The sequence below is a fragment of the Sitodiplosis mosellana genome, unplaced genomic scaffold (assembly GCF_009176505.1).
Source record: "Sitodiplosis mosellana isolate CC-2019 unplaced genomic scaffold, AAFC_SMos_1.0 Smas_scaffold_30, whole genome shotgun sequence".
Taxonomy (NCBI): Eukaryota; Metazoa; Arthropoda; class Insecta; order Diptera; family Cecidomyiidae; genus Sitodiplosis; species Sitodiplosis mosellana.
In genome coordinates this window covers 3,458,850-3,476,328 of record NW_022595272.1, presented here as the reverse complement: position 1 = coordinate 3,476,328, position 17,479 = coordinate 3,458,850, and the positions used below count along the sequence as shown (strand labels likewise).

The 17,479-nt window shown below is 36.8% G+C and overlaps 1 protein-coding gene across 1 annotated transcript; it reads right to left on the bottom strand.

Moving 5' to 3' along the window:
• Window positions 1-7,565: 7,565 nt before the first annotated feature.
• On the bottom strand, window positions 7,566-10,601 carry LOC129569025 (ras GTPase-activating protein-binding protein 2-like). The gene is made up of 4 exons (XM_055447413.1): window positions 10,365-10,601; window positions 8,699-10,210; window positions 8,301-8,527; window positions 7,566-8,206 (listed from the first exon to the last, which is right to left on the bottom strand). The coding sequence occupies exons 2-4, from the start codon at window positions 10,092-10,094 to the stop codon at window positions 7,946-7,948; spliced, it is 1,884 nt and encodes a 627-aa protein (XP_055303388.1). The 5' UTR covers window positions 10,095-10,210; window positions 10,365-10,601; the 3' UTR covers window positions 7,566-7,945.
• Between the last annotated feature and the right edge of the window lie 6,878 nt (window positions 10,602-17,479).

The following is a 17,479-nucleotide window of genomic DNA, read 5'->3' as shown; positions in this document are numbered from 1 at the left end:
TTTGGAGTCAGTTCAAACTATAGTTTAAAAAAATATATTGAATGGTCTCGAAAACTGTGATGCTTCCGTTGGGCTGGGCACCCTTTTATACAGCTCAAATGGCAATAAGAACACGTTCGCAATGTGAAAAACGAGTTTTCCAAAAGAAGAAAAATTCAGTTTGACTCATTCATCTGTCATTAGCAACAGAAAAATTACAGAAGCATCTTAATCAAACATACATTGTACAGCCGCAAATGCTCTGGCGTTAGCAACACTGAGAAAAATATGTTACTATAACTACTGTAAACTATACTACTGTTATATTATTTGTTCGTCTCATTCAGTCAATTTGCCAGTTGAGTTTATTTTTTCGTCAGGCCATTTAATGATATTTACGGAATTTAGTTAAAAAAAATTCTAGCTTATTTCTATGTGTATTTAGCCTGGGAATTTGTGTGCGCATAATTCAACATCCATCCCAAATTCTCAAAGCACCGAATATTCTATAGCTTTAGCTCTATTCAGTAATTGTATTTACCAATATTTTCATCATCCCGGATGATTCATCCTCCTGTGATGCGCACGTGTAAAGTAGTTTTTAAACGGAAAATATTAAGAAACAAAACTGTTTAAGACAATTATAGTCCAATTATTGGACTATTGTGCTCATGGAATTATCGCCAGGAAAGATAAATTCAACTTGACTCATTTATTTGTCAGAAACAGAAAAATAACAGAAGCACCTTAATCAAACATACGTACAAAAAAATTAGACATTTTTAACTAAAGTCCGTAAATATCATTAAATAGCCTGACGAAAAAGTAAACTCAACTGGCAAATTGACTGAATGAGACGAAAAATAATATAACATATTTTTCTCAGTGTTTCTAACGCTAGAGCATTTGTGGCTGTAAAATGTATGTTTAATTAAGATGCTTCTGTAATTTTTCTGTTACTATGACAGATGAATGAGTCAAACTGAATTTTTCTTCGTTTGGAATCTCGTTTTTCACATTGCGAACGTGTTCTTATTGCCATTTGAGCTGTATAAAAGAGTGTCCAGCCCAACGGAAGCATCACAGTTTTCGAGATCATTCGATAGTTTGAACTCTCTACAAAATGAAGTTGTTGAACGCAAGTGTTGCCTTTGTTCTCCTGCACGTGTATTTTGTAAGTACAACTTTACTTCAATTTTGGTCACTCTTCCTTCAAGAGCATCTTAATTAAACATACATTTTACAGCCGCAAATGCTCTAGCGTTAGCAATACTGAGAAAAATATGTTATATTATTTGTTCGTCTCATTCAGTCAATTTGCCAGTTGAGTTTACTTTTTCGTCAGGCTATTTTATGATATTTACGGAATTTAGTTAAAAATGTCCCATTTTTTGAAAGGTATTTGTACGTATGTATGATTAATGTGCTTCTGTTATTTTTCTGTTTCTGACAAATAAATGAGTCATTTAACACATTAACGAGCACATGTGAATCTATCGACCTGTTCATTTTGTCCTTTGCTATGGCTATGTTTTAACCAGGGGGCTTTAAAAATGAATAGGATCAGCAGAAACTAACAGACACTAATGAAAATCAAATACCGAATACCTACTTAAGTTGACTTTTTTGAACACTTTTAATGGTTTGAAATATTAATTTAAGGTGTTTCGTATTTACTCATAAATGAAATTAGCAACACTTTTAGAATTAGAGGAGACAACAGTAAAATGGTTCAAAGTAGTTAAGATAAGATAGACACTCTTGAGATATTGACGATGTTTACAGAATCAAAAGTACAATTATGCAATAATTGTAAGAATTTCTTTACCTTTCCAACTTATAGATTGTCCAATGTGGATCAACTGGTACAAATGAACCTAAGAAAGGCCAGGTCGATCACGCCGAACACTCTAAAATAACCGAACCCACGAAAGACAATGTAAATCAGACCGTATACCCTGAACAATGTATGTATCCGATTTTTTTGTATCAATGTAACACTTGTGTTGTATGCTTTGAATGGTGCAATCCCAAAGGTTCCCATACAATTGCTAAGAATTGATATTTTGTAACTCTGTAGCGAATAATGTGCTTTTACCTATGCTGTTGCTAAAAGAAAAATTACGGTCGCTACTTTGTTATAAAACAAAATAAATTTCTTTATTCTGTTGGACCCTGAACGCGGGACGTTTAATTCAATGTTTTATTTTGTTTTTTATCCGTTCTAATAGTTGCTGAAAGTCATAACTATTGTGCTTCTATTGTTGCGGTCAAGGGAAATTACTTCATCACAGACTTTGAACTTGCATTCGGCAAGTGGATTCGCAGCGAAAAAGGATTAGTTTATCCTAGAGAACGCGAAATACCACCACTAGGTCTAACAATAAATGAAGGTAGCACACGTTCGATTTGCACAAGCGGTGAAACTAATACCATGACTGGCACTCAAGGATATATTGTTGTTCGGGCATCAAATGGCGCAAAAGCAAAGTTTTCATTTGATTTACCATATTGGTCAAGCGAAAATAAACATTGGGAAGATTATGATATGAGTAAAATGAGTATCAAAGTATCTTCATTTGGAGATTGTGCCAAACAGTTTAGGTTGGCATACGAACTTAGTCATTAATAAAAAGACATTTGTTCACTTTTTTATCCATCTGACCAAGGGTTCTACTATTTAATTAAAAAGCAAGTTTACACTATCGGTCACTGGCCGCCACTATATGCAGATAGAAATTGTGCATATATTGTATTTTTTTAAATGTAGATTTCAGCGCGCGCGCCTTAGCTTTCTCAAGGCCAAAAAATCATTTATAATATTGTACTTTTGTCTTTAAAGAATATTTGAAGAAAAAAAAACTACAGCAGAACGTAGTTTATGGTTGTAATCCATTCATTCAGTTCGTTTCTTAATAAAAATTTCGAATAAAATAAAATAAAAAACAATGTTTCTATATTCGAGTCTTGTGTGGTTTTTTGTTTTGATAATAAATTGGATTTTTGCCAAATCCTTTTTTCTATTTGCCTACAAATTTTGCCATATTGAAGAATAATACGATTCCACCAGTCTTACTCATTTTCCTCATACAAATGAAGGCAAATAAAAGGCCGTTCCAAATTTGGTTTCGATTCTGATTCATTTGATGGCAATTGTATTGTTCAAAATTTCATCAAGCAAAAAATGTATGTAATCTTTTTCTAACATTGCGTGAATTCAATTTCTGACGATTCTATCCAACCAATCAAAAATATTGCACCTGTGCGGAGATATCGCGAAAAGGCAATAGTAAAAAAAGGAATAATTGCTTTTGCTATTTTTTTTTTAATTTATGATCTCCAAAATGTGGAAATGTTCACCGAAAAAAATTAAATGGTCTCTGAAAAAGTGAAAAAATCACATAAAAAAAGTTAATGAAATGGTGTCACCGAAAAATGTAACAGATAAATCCGACATCTGTATATAACGTATTACACTACAATTCAAAGCAATGTATAAGTTTCTTTTTCTCTCCTCTTTTCTCAAGCACATCACAATTGACATCACATATCGTTTATTGTGAGTTTATTTTTATCGAAGACAGAAAACTACTTGGGGTTGGACCATTGAGATACTTTTTCACAGAGCATAGACAATTCGAAACTTGTATTCGTAAGTTGAAATGAAAAAAGCGATCTCAGTTTGCAAAATTCGTTTCGATGAGTTCCACATAAATTTTCTTTGTAAACGTTGTTGAATTTCAAGAGATCTTTTTCTTCACAACAGCTAGAACGATGCAAAGTCGAAAATTAAAGCGGTGCATTTGTTGTAGCACATCAGTGCACCTTCATTACCACCTCCGTCGTTCAAAGATTTGAATTCAAAGACATAGTCCAGCTAACAATTATGCAGCAAAACTCGATATTTTCTTCGAAAACCTTCAGCAATACATTTTGAATTTCCCTTCAAGTACACAAACAAACCACTCAAAAACTCATACTTCAAACATTCACAGAGTTGCTCCATTTTGAGTTAATTTCATATCGAAAACAGAAAGTGTCAATCCCAAGAAATCAAATCGAAGACGAAATATCAACTGCAATTAAATTGGATAAAAGAGACTCATTGCAATTAAAAAAAGAAATTGTCTGCGCAAAGCCGTGTCATTAAGAAACGGGGTTTGGTTGAGTTGTTTGAAAAACATCTCTTGAAAATGTTTGCCATCATACTACGCTGATATCACTAAATCCATGCATACGCAGTACGCACCCCCATACGTATTGGCTTTGCTATTTTTTAATACGGGAAAAGCTAAGCTAATCTTTAAAAAAAAACTTTTTTTAAATGCATAAATATTTAACTTATTGTGAAACTTTTCTTCATGGCGGCTTGTTTTTGTTTGGCGCTTGTCATTTTTTGCCGTCGCGTTCGGCTGACTTTTGCTTTAACGTTTATGATATACGCTACTTCCTGTATGTTCTCAAGGTTGTCACGGTGATGCAGTTGCCGTTTCCCGGAACTGTTCCACATTGTTGGCTGAGAATGATGTTGGCACGTATATGCATCCGTGTGTATCCCAAGCCGATGAAGATTGTTTGCTTCCGCACACATTTTATAATGCGTCATTTTATTGCTTTTTTTCACAACATAAAAAGGTGGATGCTGTTCGTTCTCAATGCCAATGAATCAACAACAAAAATGCGCAAGTCAAGTTGAGACTTTAATTTTCGCAAAATTGCTTCGAAAATGTGAAACTTTGAGATGAAAAGGAAGCGATGAAATAATGTATGCGTGCGGATATTGGCGGCGATGCGTTACTTTTCCTCGGTCGGGCACAACGAATATGTACACACAATTGTTTTTTTCGTAGTACAAGGAGGAAGAAAAAAAACATATCATCTCAAGTTGCGATTTTATCCGTATGCAAAACATCCTCTCGCAATTTCCCATGTGGGCTCTTAAGGCTTATTAGCTAAAAAGATTTTTTCGCTCTGTCTGTTCGAAAGGAAATTTGCAATAGACGCGTGGATGTGTATCAGGTTCCGTTCTTTCGCTGAAACGCACATGCCAATGCTTTTAAGCATGTGACACGCTTCGAATGAGTCGAGAAGAAAAAAGTACGCACCACCGGAATGTCATATACCAGGAAGAGATTTAAAATAATTCCCTGTTTGAAGAAGAAATTGAATTGATTAGACAGCCGCGATGATAGTTCCGTTGGAGTGTTGTGTCGTCGTATGATTATCATATCGCATTATGTAAACGGCTTTGCTGACATGAGCCTACCATTCGCTCTCCTTCTTCGTCTTCTTCTTCGTTTTTAATACCTTTCGTGACAAGATGGGAAATCACTCAGCGTTTCTTTCGTTTGGAAATGAATTTGCACAGTATTTCACATTTCCATATGCACTCAATGCGAATAGGAAGCAAACAATCGGCGCGAATTCCCTGCTCATGTTATTTTTTATGTTTCCGCGAATAACGGAACTCCTAAAGTGGCAATCGATACGCAAATGTAATGGAATTTCGGTGGAAAACGTTGTGTTGACAAGCCTTGAATGCTTATGGCTTGTATTTGATGCCAACAACTCATCAAAATCCACATAAAAAATTCTTCCAATATCCATGTCAATCGAAACAAGAACATTTCAAGAATATTCCACACAAAAATCGTTTGAAAAAAAAATATGACAAGTTCCAAAGACGATTCTCATCGAAGTCACCACCAGATAAGTTCAATAAATGTAAAATTTGTTTTAAAAAAAACAATTGAGTACAAGCCAATTTGCAAGTAATAAATCGCCTTTCAAGTCATTACAAATTCACTTGCGTAATATCGCCGCCGATATCGAATATTTGACATTCAACGAAATTAATGGATGCCATATCAAACGGTATCACAAATGAGCAATTTTTCCGCTCGCACGCAATTCACTCCAATCTGGAGCATAGGTATACGACAAAAATACGAAATCGTATTGAATTGATTCTTCTCTTATTGTTGTTGTTTCGCCGGAACACGTAAGGAACATAACTCTTGGTGCTCTAAAAAAAAAAACGAGAAAATAAACGTCGTATTCGATGGAGCATTCGTAATTTGCCAGAAATAAAGCACGGCACAGGATATGAATGAAGCAATCGTTCGTGTGTCTTATTTTATGTCGGAATTCCGATTTTAATAAATTTTGCCAAAAATCGAACGGAGACAATGGAATTGTGTATGAATCTTTTATTTCCCTCCGTCTGATTTTTGTCTTGATTCTCGTCCTAAGTGCTAAACAATTTCCATACATTTATTAGGTCTGTTATTTATCTATTTTTTTTATTTTTATTTTTTGTTGCTTGTTTGCCATCCATCCGATTGCCTTTGTTCCGTTTGGGAAAATTTTATTCGATTTTGCGTTCCATCTCACTCTCACTTTCAGTCACTGTCTCGGTCTCATTCACCAGAGAATCGAAAGAGGTTCTTGATTCGTTTGCATGATAAACAGACCCAAAAAAAAAAACGAATGGCGAAAAATGCGTACTCATATCGAAACGGTTTATCGTACCTTCAAGCTATTGTTTCATTATTAAATTTATTTTGTTGCCTCTTTCGAGGCAAAAAATCGAATGGCGGCGCTTGTATGTGTGTGTACGCAAAGGAGTTCGATCTTTCTATTGTTCGATTTGTTGCTTCAGCGATTTCGACAATTTTATTGTTGTCATTTTGTTCGACGTCTGCCATTTTTCCATTCGCTCATCGCCCTAAGATCCGGCACCCAACGCAACTGAACATAAAAAAAAAGAGAAATTTGTTGTTCAAAATGCCAGGCCGTAAATGTGTCTTTAGATAAATACGTTTAAATAGATTTCACGGAGGATTTTTCGGTTAAATCGAAGGATATGTAGAAATGTCGGCTGTTTGAGTGTTTGAGCCCATGCCTGGGCTGCTCAAAAATTTAACATACTTTATAGCTTGATGATGGTATCGACGGGTTTGCTCTCTTTTTTTTTCCTTTTCTGATCTTCGTATAAAATATTGCCATTTGAAAAGGTACACTCACTTTCACTTGGAAACCGGATGCAGAAAGAAAAAAAAACGAACGGGAAACAGAATAAAATGCCAATTTCATTATCGCCACTTGATTTTGGATGCGTGCAAAAGTGGTGTAAATAATAAACGTAAACAAATACGATGTGCACACCGTTGAAACATTTTTCGTACAACTTCTTGCCATTCACTGTCCCATAAACAAGCACATTTATTTGACGCACTGCGATACTTTCAAGGCGTTCAATTCATTTCATTTCATTTGAAATTTACGCAATCGAGTGGGTTGCCTTTTAAGTTATCAACTCACGGAAGGTTACAGACCTCAAGTCATTTTACACTTTGTCATTTCAACTGGAGGAGGAAAGAAACAAATAGAAACTTGTAACGATTCATCATCATGAACTATTTTCTCATTACTTTTGAAGCCATGAAAAATTTCCAATTGCCATGGAAAATGAGTCCTTCAACAGTTCTTGGTTGCAATTCTTTGAACCTTTTGGAAAGTCATCAATTCCATTTCTAGAAAAAAAAAATTGATTTTCTCATTCAATGAACCACAAACGACATCTCTTAATTGGATTGAACCTCTATTCAAAAAATATTGTTTTTCTTTATTCATCATTTTTCATATACATTTGTTTCTTGTTTTGTTTTGATTTTTTTTTTTTGTGTTTTGTTTCATTTTGTAAAGAAATAAATCGTTTTGTTATTAACAATAAATCAAATTTTCTTTGTATTGCTTTCTTTTATCATTGGTTTTCCCCTTATTAAGTGAAGCTATTTCTAAATTGGTTCAGAAAAAAAATGTTTTTTTTTTGTTTATCGTATACGTGTATGGAAAGCGTTTCAATTTGCTAATCCTAAAGAAATAATTCATAAATTCTTAAATTTACTTTGAGCGGTTTTGTGTGCGATAGAGAGATGAAAATCATGTGTTGTGTTGACAATTTTTATGCTCTGGTTGACGTTTTGCGACGTTCACTCTTCACTGAATCGCTGATGTTTGCGTCCGAGTCTGGCGATTGCTTATTGTTCGGCTCTCGGTTGCCTTCCAATACAAAATTTCGACTGAACTGTTTCAAATCACGGCTACGGTTTCTTGGTTCACTCGATCTTTGATTACCCGAATCGTCCCAAATATCCACCGTTGGATCACCGTTCACATTCAATTTCTGACCATCTTGTGCATTCTCCGGCCAGTAAAATGTAGCCTGAAAAAAAATCAAAACATTCAATTTAAAATCCTTGTTGGAAATCACTAAACTCAATTGACAATTAATTCAAATGAAATGGACTAAAACTCACTTTTTTCATGAGGCAATCTTTAACCGACTGGATATTATCAAACGAGATGAACGCGTAGCGTGGAAGCCATTCCTTTCGTGAGTTTGAATGCAGACGAACTCGAGACAAGCGACCGAAACGAGAGAACATTCTTCGAATGTCATCCTCTGAAGCCGTGTGTGGAATATTTCCGATGAACACTTGCAACTGATCGTTCTTTGGCGATGATCGGCTGCCATGGCCAGCATCTATGGAAAGAAAAAAAATTAAATTAGTAAAAAAAACAATTTTATTTAAAGATAAATATTCAATTTTCGGAAGATTTCAATGAAAGGACCGCATTAATGAAACAAGTAGAGTAGTGTGGCGGATTTTTGATGAAAAAAAAACCAATTTTCTCAAGCAACAAAGTGTTTTACCATGGGATGGTGTTGTTCTTTCGGTTCGGCTGCTTCGGCGCACGAGCATTGGTCGAATTTTGTTTCGATCGGTTGAATCGCGTCTAGCGGCAAGTTCATCGATCCATTCGGCTTTGCCAGCCTTTGCCAAATCTGCGTACGTTTTCATTTCAGGAATTGTTTTCGGCATTTCTTGTTCCGATGGTGCCATTGTGCTGTGGCTCGTAGTCAGTTCAGATGATTCATCAATTGAGGTTTTTTCGACGGTATTTTCAGACGTAGAACTTTCACTCTGTACAACAGTTTCTTTGGGCATGACATTGTTTTCGGACGATTGGTTTGGTTCGACTTTCTCTACTGATTCATCCAGCAATTTATCTTTCGACATTTCATGTTTGACTTTGCGTTTGTCCTTTCGCTTGCGATATTTCACTTTTCCGCTGCTGTTATCATCACTCTTCGAAGCGTTATGTTTGTCAGCACTCTCTTGCGTTCTTTCATTTTCCAATGATGCATTTTGATCGCATTTTGCATCATCAAACTCAATATTCGGATTGATGACATTGCCAATGGTGAGAATGCATGAATCACGGAACAATTGAGTACGATTTGTGTCTTCGACTGGTTTCACATCGGCTTCAGCGGCAGGTTCATTTTCCGTGTGAACCGGTGGTGTTGGTCCACGCTTCATAACCGATTCCTTCGTAATGGATCTCGACTCTTGCAAAATGCTCTTGAGATTGTGTGATTGAATATCCATAATTGCCTTTTCAGCATCGCTTGAAAGTCCGCTGTCGCTGGTATCCAACTTAACCTCATTTTCGTGAGCATCACCATCGTCACGATCCGAATCAACACGTGTTTCTGCTTGTTTTGCCATTTGCCCATCGCATGGCTCAATGTCTTCTTCTTCGCATTGCGTTCCCCAATCGGGTTGCGCCGTTTGCATCGTTTGACCGGTAACCGAATTGCTGCAACTCGCAGTACCATATGATTCATAATCACAAAAACGGAAAATGTCATTCTGCACAAAGTATTGGAACGGTGATTTCGGAATTAAAATGATGGTTTGACTGAATGGGCGCATTGGTTGTTCGTTGTACGAAATTTCACCGTTCACCTGAACCAAAAGACCATCGTCCAGTGTTTCAATCGTATCGACGGTGTGGATTTTGGTGCTGGTATGCTTGAAATTCGGCGAACGTTCGATCATAATGTTGCGAATTGCTCTCTTGCCGTCAGCCTCAATGGTTCGTCGTTCGGCTGGATTTACATCTTCGTGAATAAATTTCGCCTCTTCGCTGTAGAAACAATGTAAATTTCCCGGCGATTTGTTCAAAATGGTGTAATATTGGCGCACAAATTCGCGCCCAACTCGTTTTGGTGGTGTTGGCATACATTTTGCGGTGTTCTCCATGTTGAAATTATTCCGCTTCTTCACTTTTCCCTCTTTCGTCAAAATGAACGTAGTGCAGCGGTGATTGCGATGATAAACGGTAAATGTGCGGCAAACGAAAAAAAAAAAATAATAATCTACGGAACAAAACACAAACAACAACAAAATTAGCATAAATCCAAAGTCAAAACAATAATTGTGAACACATCAAACAAAAAACGCATAAAACAACGAATTGATAAAAGATATCTAAATATTTGCACGAAAGAAATAAAATAAAATGCTGCGTACCAAAAAAAAAAACAACAAAAAACGATGAATTCACAAAACCGCTAGCACCGAAATCTCAAAACGAGAACCAATCAATTTAAAGTCATGCACCGAAATGTTTCCCACTTCACGGACTGAGATCGACACGAAGAACACATAAACCGTGCGCGCGATTCGGAATTTACATGTTAGAGTGAGTCAGTGTGCCAGTGGCCGTAATATTTTTCGTCACTCAGTGCGAGACAGTCAAACGGTTTTGCATACTTGAGTGTGTTAGTGTTGCGGTCTGCACGAGTGTGAAGAGCGCATCCGATGCCCGAAAGGTGAAAACGAAAGAGTGACTGCGGTCGCACAATCTAAAAAAAAAAAAAAGCAGCGGAGATGAAAGAAAAGGATGCAAATTTTGGACGAATAAATAATCATGTTTATTGTTTCATGTTTTAGCAGCAAACTTTTTTTCCTTTTCGATTAAGTGGCATAGCTATTGAGTGGCGCGCATGGAAGCCGACGATGCGGTTTGCCTGTGTATTGGTTGGAATATATGTGCGGTCAACAGGAATTGTGTTTCGATGGTGGGAAAGAGAGAAAGATAATGAACGCTGCGAACAATGTAATCGATTTCATCTGTGTTTCATCAACGCGAGATAGACAGCGTCACATAGATTTGTTTCGATAACACGACAATCGTTGTTACAAATATCGATGCTCACTCAATACACACAAATGAATCATGAAAGATGTTCATTTCTCGTGGTTAGCAGGGCATGTTCTGTGGCAGCAGTGACAACAATCTCGTTAATCTCATGTCATTAAGTACATTTGCATGTCGTTTCACATCGCAAACATGAGAAATCATGTAGCACTTTGCATTAGCTCTTCACTCTGTCACTTGTCTCGATTAAATGCCAATTTTACATATTTTGATGTGCAGCCAGCTTCATTATTACAGCACGATTCATAGCATTGTTTGTTCATCAGTTCCAAATAATTGGAAAACGATTGTTTGTTTCATCATCAAAAACTCGCGATGAGCATTTTGTTTTGAAGCGAACATTTTATGATTTATTTATATTTTCAGTCGAAGGAAATAACGATAAACCTCCATTATGTTTACTCTTTTTTTTTTGGTTGGCGTATAACATTTCACTGCGAATCAAAGCCGTTGAACTGATGGTAAATTGGCGTTCAATCGATTGGCATTTGCTGGCAACGCATTTAATTCTTTAATGAACCTGTGAAATGGCTCGCTTGCACCGAATCGTTTCTATTGAAATTTTCATGTGCCACTCAAAATCAATCGCACCGGTCGGTGTCAACACGACGAACGGCTCGGATACAATGCTACCCGATTGTTTGTACGCGTGTGTGTGTGTGTGTGTGTGTGAGTGTGGTGTGTACAGTTGGAGATTTCATTGAAAATGTGTCGATTTGCTTGGAATGACAAGTCATAACATGGCTCGTTCAGCAATAACAATTCAATATAACAAACAGGCATCGTTGAGATCGCCTGAACACCACTTAAATGTGCATTTTACATGAACACTGCCATTTATCCATTTGACGACAAGTATTTATTTGTTTGGTTTTGTTTCATCATATAAATACTGTACACAATGTGTATGAGAAATCTCACTCTGTTTTTTCTGCTGCCTCAATTCCAATGGACTAGGGGCGTTCTGCTCATTTATTCATACAAATGTAAACATAGATATTGTGTATGATGTTGAGAATGTGTAAATAAACGATGTTTTGCATAGATTTAACCAGTTCAAATTGACAAAACTCACAATTCCATTTGAAATGAATTTCATCCCATATTTTGGATGAAATTGAATGGCATTCGTTTGATTTAATTCTCAAAAATTATATGTGACCATTTAAATTGTTCACATTGTTTCGATAACGTTCAAATAACCAATACAGCAAGTGACTAATCGACAGCTTCGTATATCCATGATTTTGACATTTTTGTCATTGGAAACTTGTGAAAATTATGCGGACTCATGCGAGAAAAAAAATGGTGCTTAAGTTTTGAGTAACGAATTTTGAGATTTTTCTCCCGCTGATAAGTTAAGTATTGGATATAGTTCTCGAATGCACTCAAAACCCCACTAGAAAACTAAAACATGATGTTGGCTGAATAATTGTGTGGAAATTTCGATGGTTTTGGTCGCCGTTCTCTAACACGTCCTCTTCCAAATAGTTTCGCACATTTTTTTTGGTTCACTTCACGCGCGCGAGAATAAGAAAATGAGCACAAGCAACGAGTTGGTTAGCGAAAAATCCTGAAGATGATGGCAACGATATAAAACTTTTCCACAGATACAAATTGTGCCATAAATAGTGTATAATTTTTCGTGTCGACGAAACTGCATGTTCTCCACTTTTCTTTCGCTCAATTCATACACTTGGTTGTGGAGCATTATATTTTATTTTACATTGTCATTAAAGAAAAAAACACCATGCTGTGTGAATGGGAAGCATGCGAACAGAGAATGCGAGAGAAAGAGGGAACGAATTTTTCTCCTCGAAAAAGAAGAAATTGCGGAGAATAAATATGTTTAGCATTAAATGCACGATAATTTGTGTACTTTTGCAGCGCGAATAAGACGAATGACATAGTGTACAAACGGCGACGTGTGGCGACAAACGACGAAAAAAAAGACGGTGACGAGAAAAAGTTGTTGTTAGTTTTGAATTGTGGTGGTATTCACGTTGAAAATATGTCAGCAAGTTGAATCCAGTGCAAAAATGATGATGACGTGAATAAAGTTTTGTCGTCGTAAATTTAGTTTTGAGCAACTTTTCGGTATTTGAGAGGTTGAGCGTGGTGTAACTTTTAATTTTCTCGCTTCTTTTCTGCCTTTGCCTTTGCTTTCGCCTCTTTCTCCCTCTCCCGCTCATCCTTGCAGCCGTAAATTGTTTCAATTGGCACGTTCGTAATGTTATCGCTTTAAATAGAAAACTATCAACTACGCTCAAAACCTAAATTACTAACCCATTTAGCGTGCACACATACAACGTGACTGTGTACGAAATCAATCTGTAAAAAAAATGTAGCGGAAAGTTTGGAATTTGCTTTCAATAAGGCAAATCGATTGCATTGCATGTGTTACACATCCATAAATGATACACGATTATCATTTTGGCGTTGGAAAGTTGTGGCCAAAAATTGAATAATATGCGAGCGAGCAAGACAGAGATAGAGATAAAGAGAGAAGGAGAAATGGAGAGACTCCGCGTCTTAGAGCGGGGGATTGTTGCTTGAATACCGACCAAATTTTGCAATCCACAGCAAACGCTACACACAGCACCAAACACCACAATCTAATCGAACTCATTTAAAATCACATAAAATATTAACGATAAACTCGATTTGTGTGTGTGTGTTCCGCAGAAGCTGCGGTATGCTTAAGCACAGTGTGCAGTCGGAATCAGATTTCATTAGTTCGGTATGCTTGAAGCCCGATTCAAGGCACGGATTCGATTAAGCGAATATTTATGTGTATGGGATTCGCAAAACGCAAAATATGAATTATGTGTCTTGTGTCTGGGTGAAATCGAAGTTATAGCGATAAACTTTGCCACACTTTGTGAGCGTATGTGTGTATGTGGTTTCGGGTTGGTACGGTTTAAAACAGTTTTCCAAGAAAATTTATGCTACGGAACCGAGTTTATAATATTCACTTTGCATTGTTTTCCTCTGTGCTCACCGATACTTGCGTTGCACTGGGCCAAACCAAAATGAAAGCGTCCATCTTCTCACAGCATCCCAGGGACACAAGGCAAACGTATTGATTTAGGTTAAAGTCAGGTACGTTTGTCAAGTTTCCGTTGTGGTTTTATGAAACAATTCGAATAAATTTAATTTCACATGTTTATTATTTGTTCGCATTCATTCACGGAGCAATGCATTCACCACAAAAACCAGCGTGGAACTCACATTGAACCGTGCACAATGGCTTTTGCGTCAATAATTTTCTTGGAATTCAAAATGGAATAGGAACTTGGAAAATTATTTACACAAAATTGAAAACAAGTCGTTCTATTAGTAAATACGGTTTCCTCTGAACAAGATGGTCATGTGTGTGTAGCCTTGCTTGCAATTAAATATGGATGTTGTTTTGAAAAACTTCAATTACATTGATGAAATTGCTATTGAAGAGAAACCATTTCGAGAGAAACATCAAACAAAAGGTTGTGCCGTATGTGTTTATTTCATATGCAATACGCTTTGAGCCAAAGACTTATTCGTTTTTTTGGAAACGGTCACAAAAAGCAATCGCCCGATTCACAGTCTCGCAAACATTTTGTGGTCCATTGGAATGTTGTCGTTTTGTTGTTCAAATTTATATTATTTGTTGGACGAAAAATGTATTATTTTGCGGTGAAACACGCAATGGAATATCAATTTCGTTGCTTTTGTTTAGCTCTAAGCTGACTAGCACGTGATGATCGGGTTTCGAAGACAATCAATCGAATTAAGTTCCCTCTCTCAATTTACTTTATTCTATTACATCGTCAGCGGAATTCGTATAATGCCGGAAATCATTTGATCGAATCGACGTAATTCAAATTATAGCGAATGTTATCGTATATTCTATTTCTATCCAACTCCGTCTCTCTCTCTCTCTCTCTCTCTCTCTCTCTCTCTCTCTCTCTCTCTCGGCGATGCACGGATCTGTTTTCGATGTTCCTTTTAAATTTTATTAATCCGATGCTAGGAGAAAACATCTCGAGTCTAGAAAGTAAATCTCAAGCAAAGAGATAACCGAATGATACCTTTGGATACAACACATTTTAAAATGGTGAACGACAACGACGTCTATGTTGGTAACGATGGCAATAGCAAGTGTGTGATGAAATAAAATCAAATGCTGACGTCGTTGTTGTCGCTGTTGCTGTTGCTGTTGCCACACTGAGGTAGATAGCGCTTTGTCAGTGTCGAATGTTGCAAACGTAAGATGGAAACTAGCACGTAAAATCAAAACTGGAGCACAATTTACAATTGTCATAAACATAATGCTTGTGGTTTAGTTGTGCGAATGGAGCAGTCGGCACTCGGCAGCCCACAAAATGACACATGAAATGGCATAGTTGCGATTCGAAGCGGCACGAGATTCGGATTTTTATGCGACAGATAACGTCTAAAAAGTCGATTCGCAACAGATCTGCTCCCTTTGCATCCTTTAACGCTCTCACAAACACACACACACACACACACACACATCAAATAAATTGTATAAAAAAATTTCGCAAGTAAATGCTCGTGACAAGAATTGGAAAACACCAAATCTACAAGATGACATAATATCTAATACATATTTGCTTCACTTATCCATGCTTCCTCGTTTGCCCCGCTTGTTCAACAGCAAAATGAAAATGAAGAGAGAAAAAACTCTAATTCGTTTACTTTCTCTTCTCTTTCTATCGCTAGTTTCGCAGATAGTTCTTCTAACCGTTGGTTTTATCCTTTTCCTTTGTTATTTTTTTTACTATGTCATACGCTTGTGGAAGTGTTGCAACCCATTCCACATTCTTGATGTGAATTCTTCGTTCTTTACTTTTTCTTTCTTCTCTCTCTCTCTCTCTCTCCGGTCTGCTTTTGATGCGAATCAATAACGATTGGTAGTTCTTTTTATTTCACTCTCGTAAGCGGCTCAGTTCGATAAAATGCTCACTTTTTATGATCAAATGATTGAGTCGAATAGTATTTAGTCAAAAGACAGCAAATATATAATAGATCACAACTAGAGACGTTAGATTTTTATCGTGAAGTGAGAAAATCTACTGAACTATGGTTCCTAAATGCGGTACCTCGTTCGATGGCACTCTCGCATTTCAAGCGCCCTCGATGATTTTGAATTGTCAAGAGATAGACGAAAAGAATGAGAAAGTGAAGAAGAAAGGGAGGGAAAGCACATTTTTATCTAGACCCAAAGACACACCAATTACGCATATATCCACCAAGAAGTCATGCAGTGACAGTGTGTTCTCTTTGGCAGCAGTGGCAGCCGCAGCAGCAGAAGAAAAAAAAAATATGCGAAAACGAAGTATTTGAAATTCTAGGCACTTGTGACAAATTCAAAACGAATTTTAGCAATACTCCGAGTATAGAGAGATGTGTGTAGTTGGTTTGGTTGGTTTGGCGTCATTAAAATGCTGCTTCTTGAAATTTCACGTAGCTTTTGTACGGTGTGTACGTTGTTCGGTTATGTCAGCGCCACTGAGCTGAATGAAGGCTGAGCAGAAGAATTCCTCATGCGAGCTTCAAATGGATTTGACATGCATAGAAATCGGAGTAAACATAACGAGACGATCCGCAAAATCAGCATCATGAAGCCAAGAAAAGAGAGCGAAAAAAATGTGAAACATTTCAAGTTGTCTGCTTCAATTTTTCTCTTCAACTGTAGAGATTGAGTATTTCGATGAGTGAGGAATGTTGTGCATGCCGTATGTGGTTATGGTTATGACAAGCAATTGATTCTCTCTCTTTTTCTTCGTTAGACCATTATCGAAACCATCGAGTTTCGCATTCGAAAATAAACAAATCACAATCAAAAGACATATTGATGATTTAGACACGACTTGCGCCGCATTTTCACTCACGAAATCTATTAGCCGCACAATTCGGTTATTCACTTTTTTGCTGCTTGTTATTTTATTTTTCCATTGAACAATCACAATTTCGCAGTTCAGTAGCATTTGATTAAGAAAAAAAAAACCAGCAGTTAGAAAGCACACAATTCTGGCAAACGCATGCGGTTTATTTTGTTTACATGAGATGATCGTGAATATGTGTTTATTTTTCCTCATTATTTTATCCAAGCCTCGCAACGGGAATTGTGAATTTTTTTTTCGCCACGTCGGCTAGCTCGCGCGTCTCACTTGTGCGATATTCAATTTGATTTGGTTTATGCACGAAACAAACTAAATTGAATGCGTGTGTGTGATTTTGTCATTCGGCACAAAAACGTGAGGGAATTAATTTGTCTGTTGCATCATGTTATCATCGTCTGGATTCATTAATATCGCCACAATATTTGGATAATTCAATCTCAAAAGTAAATATTTTGTCGTAAATTAAACATGCAGCATTTACATTTTGCATTCAACTTTTCGCTCTTTATCCTGCA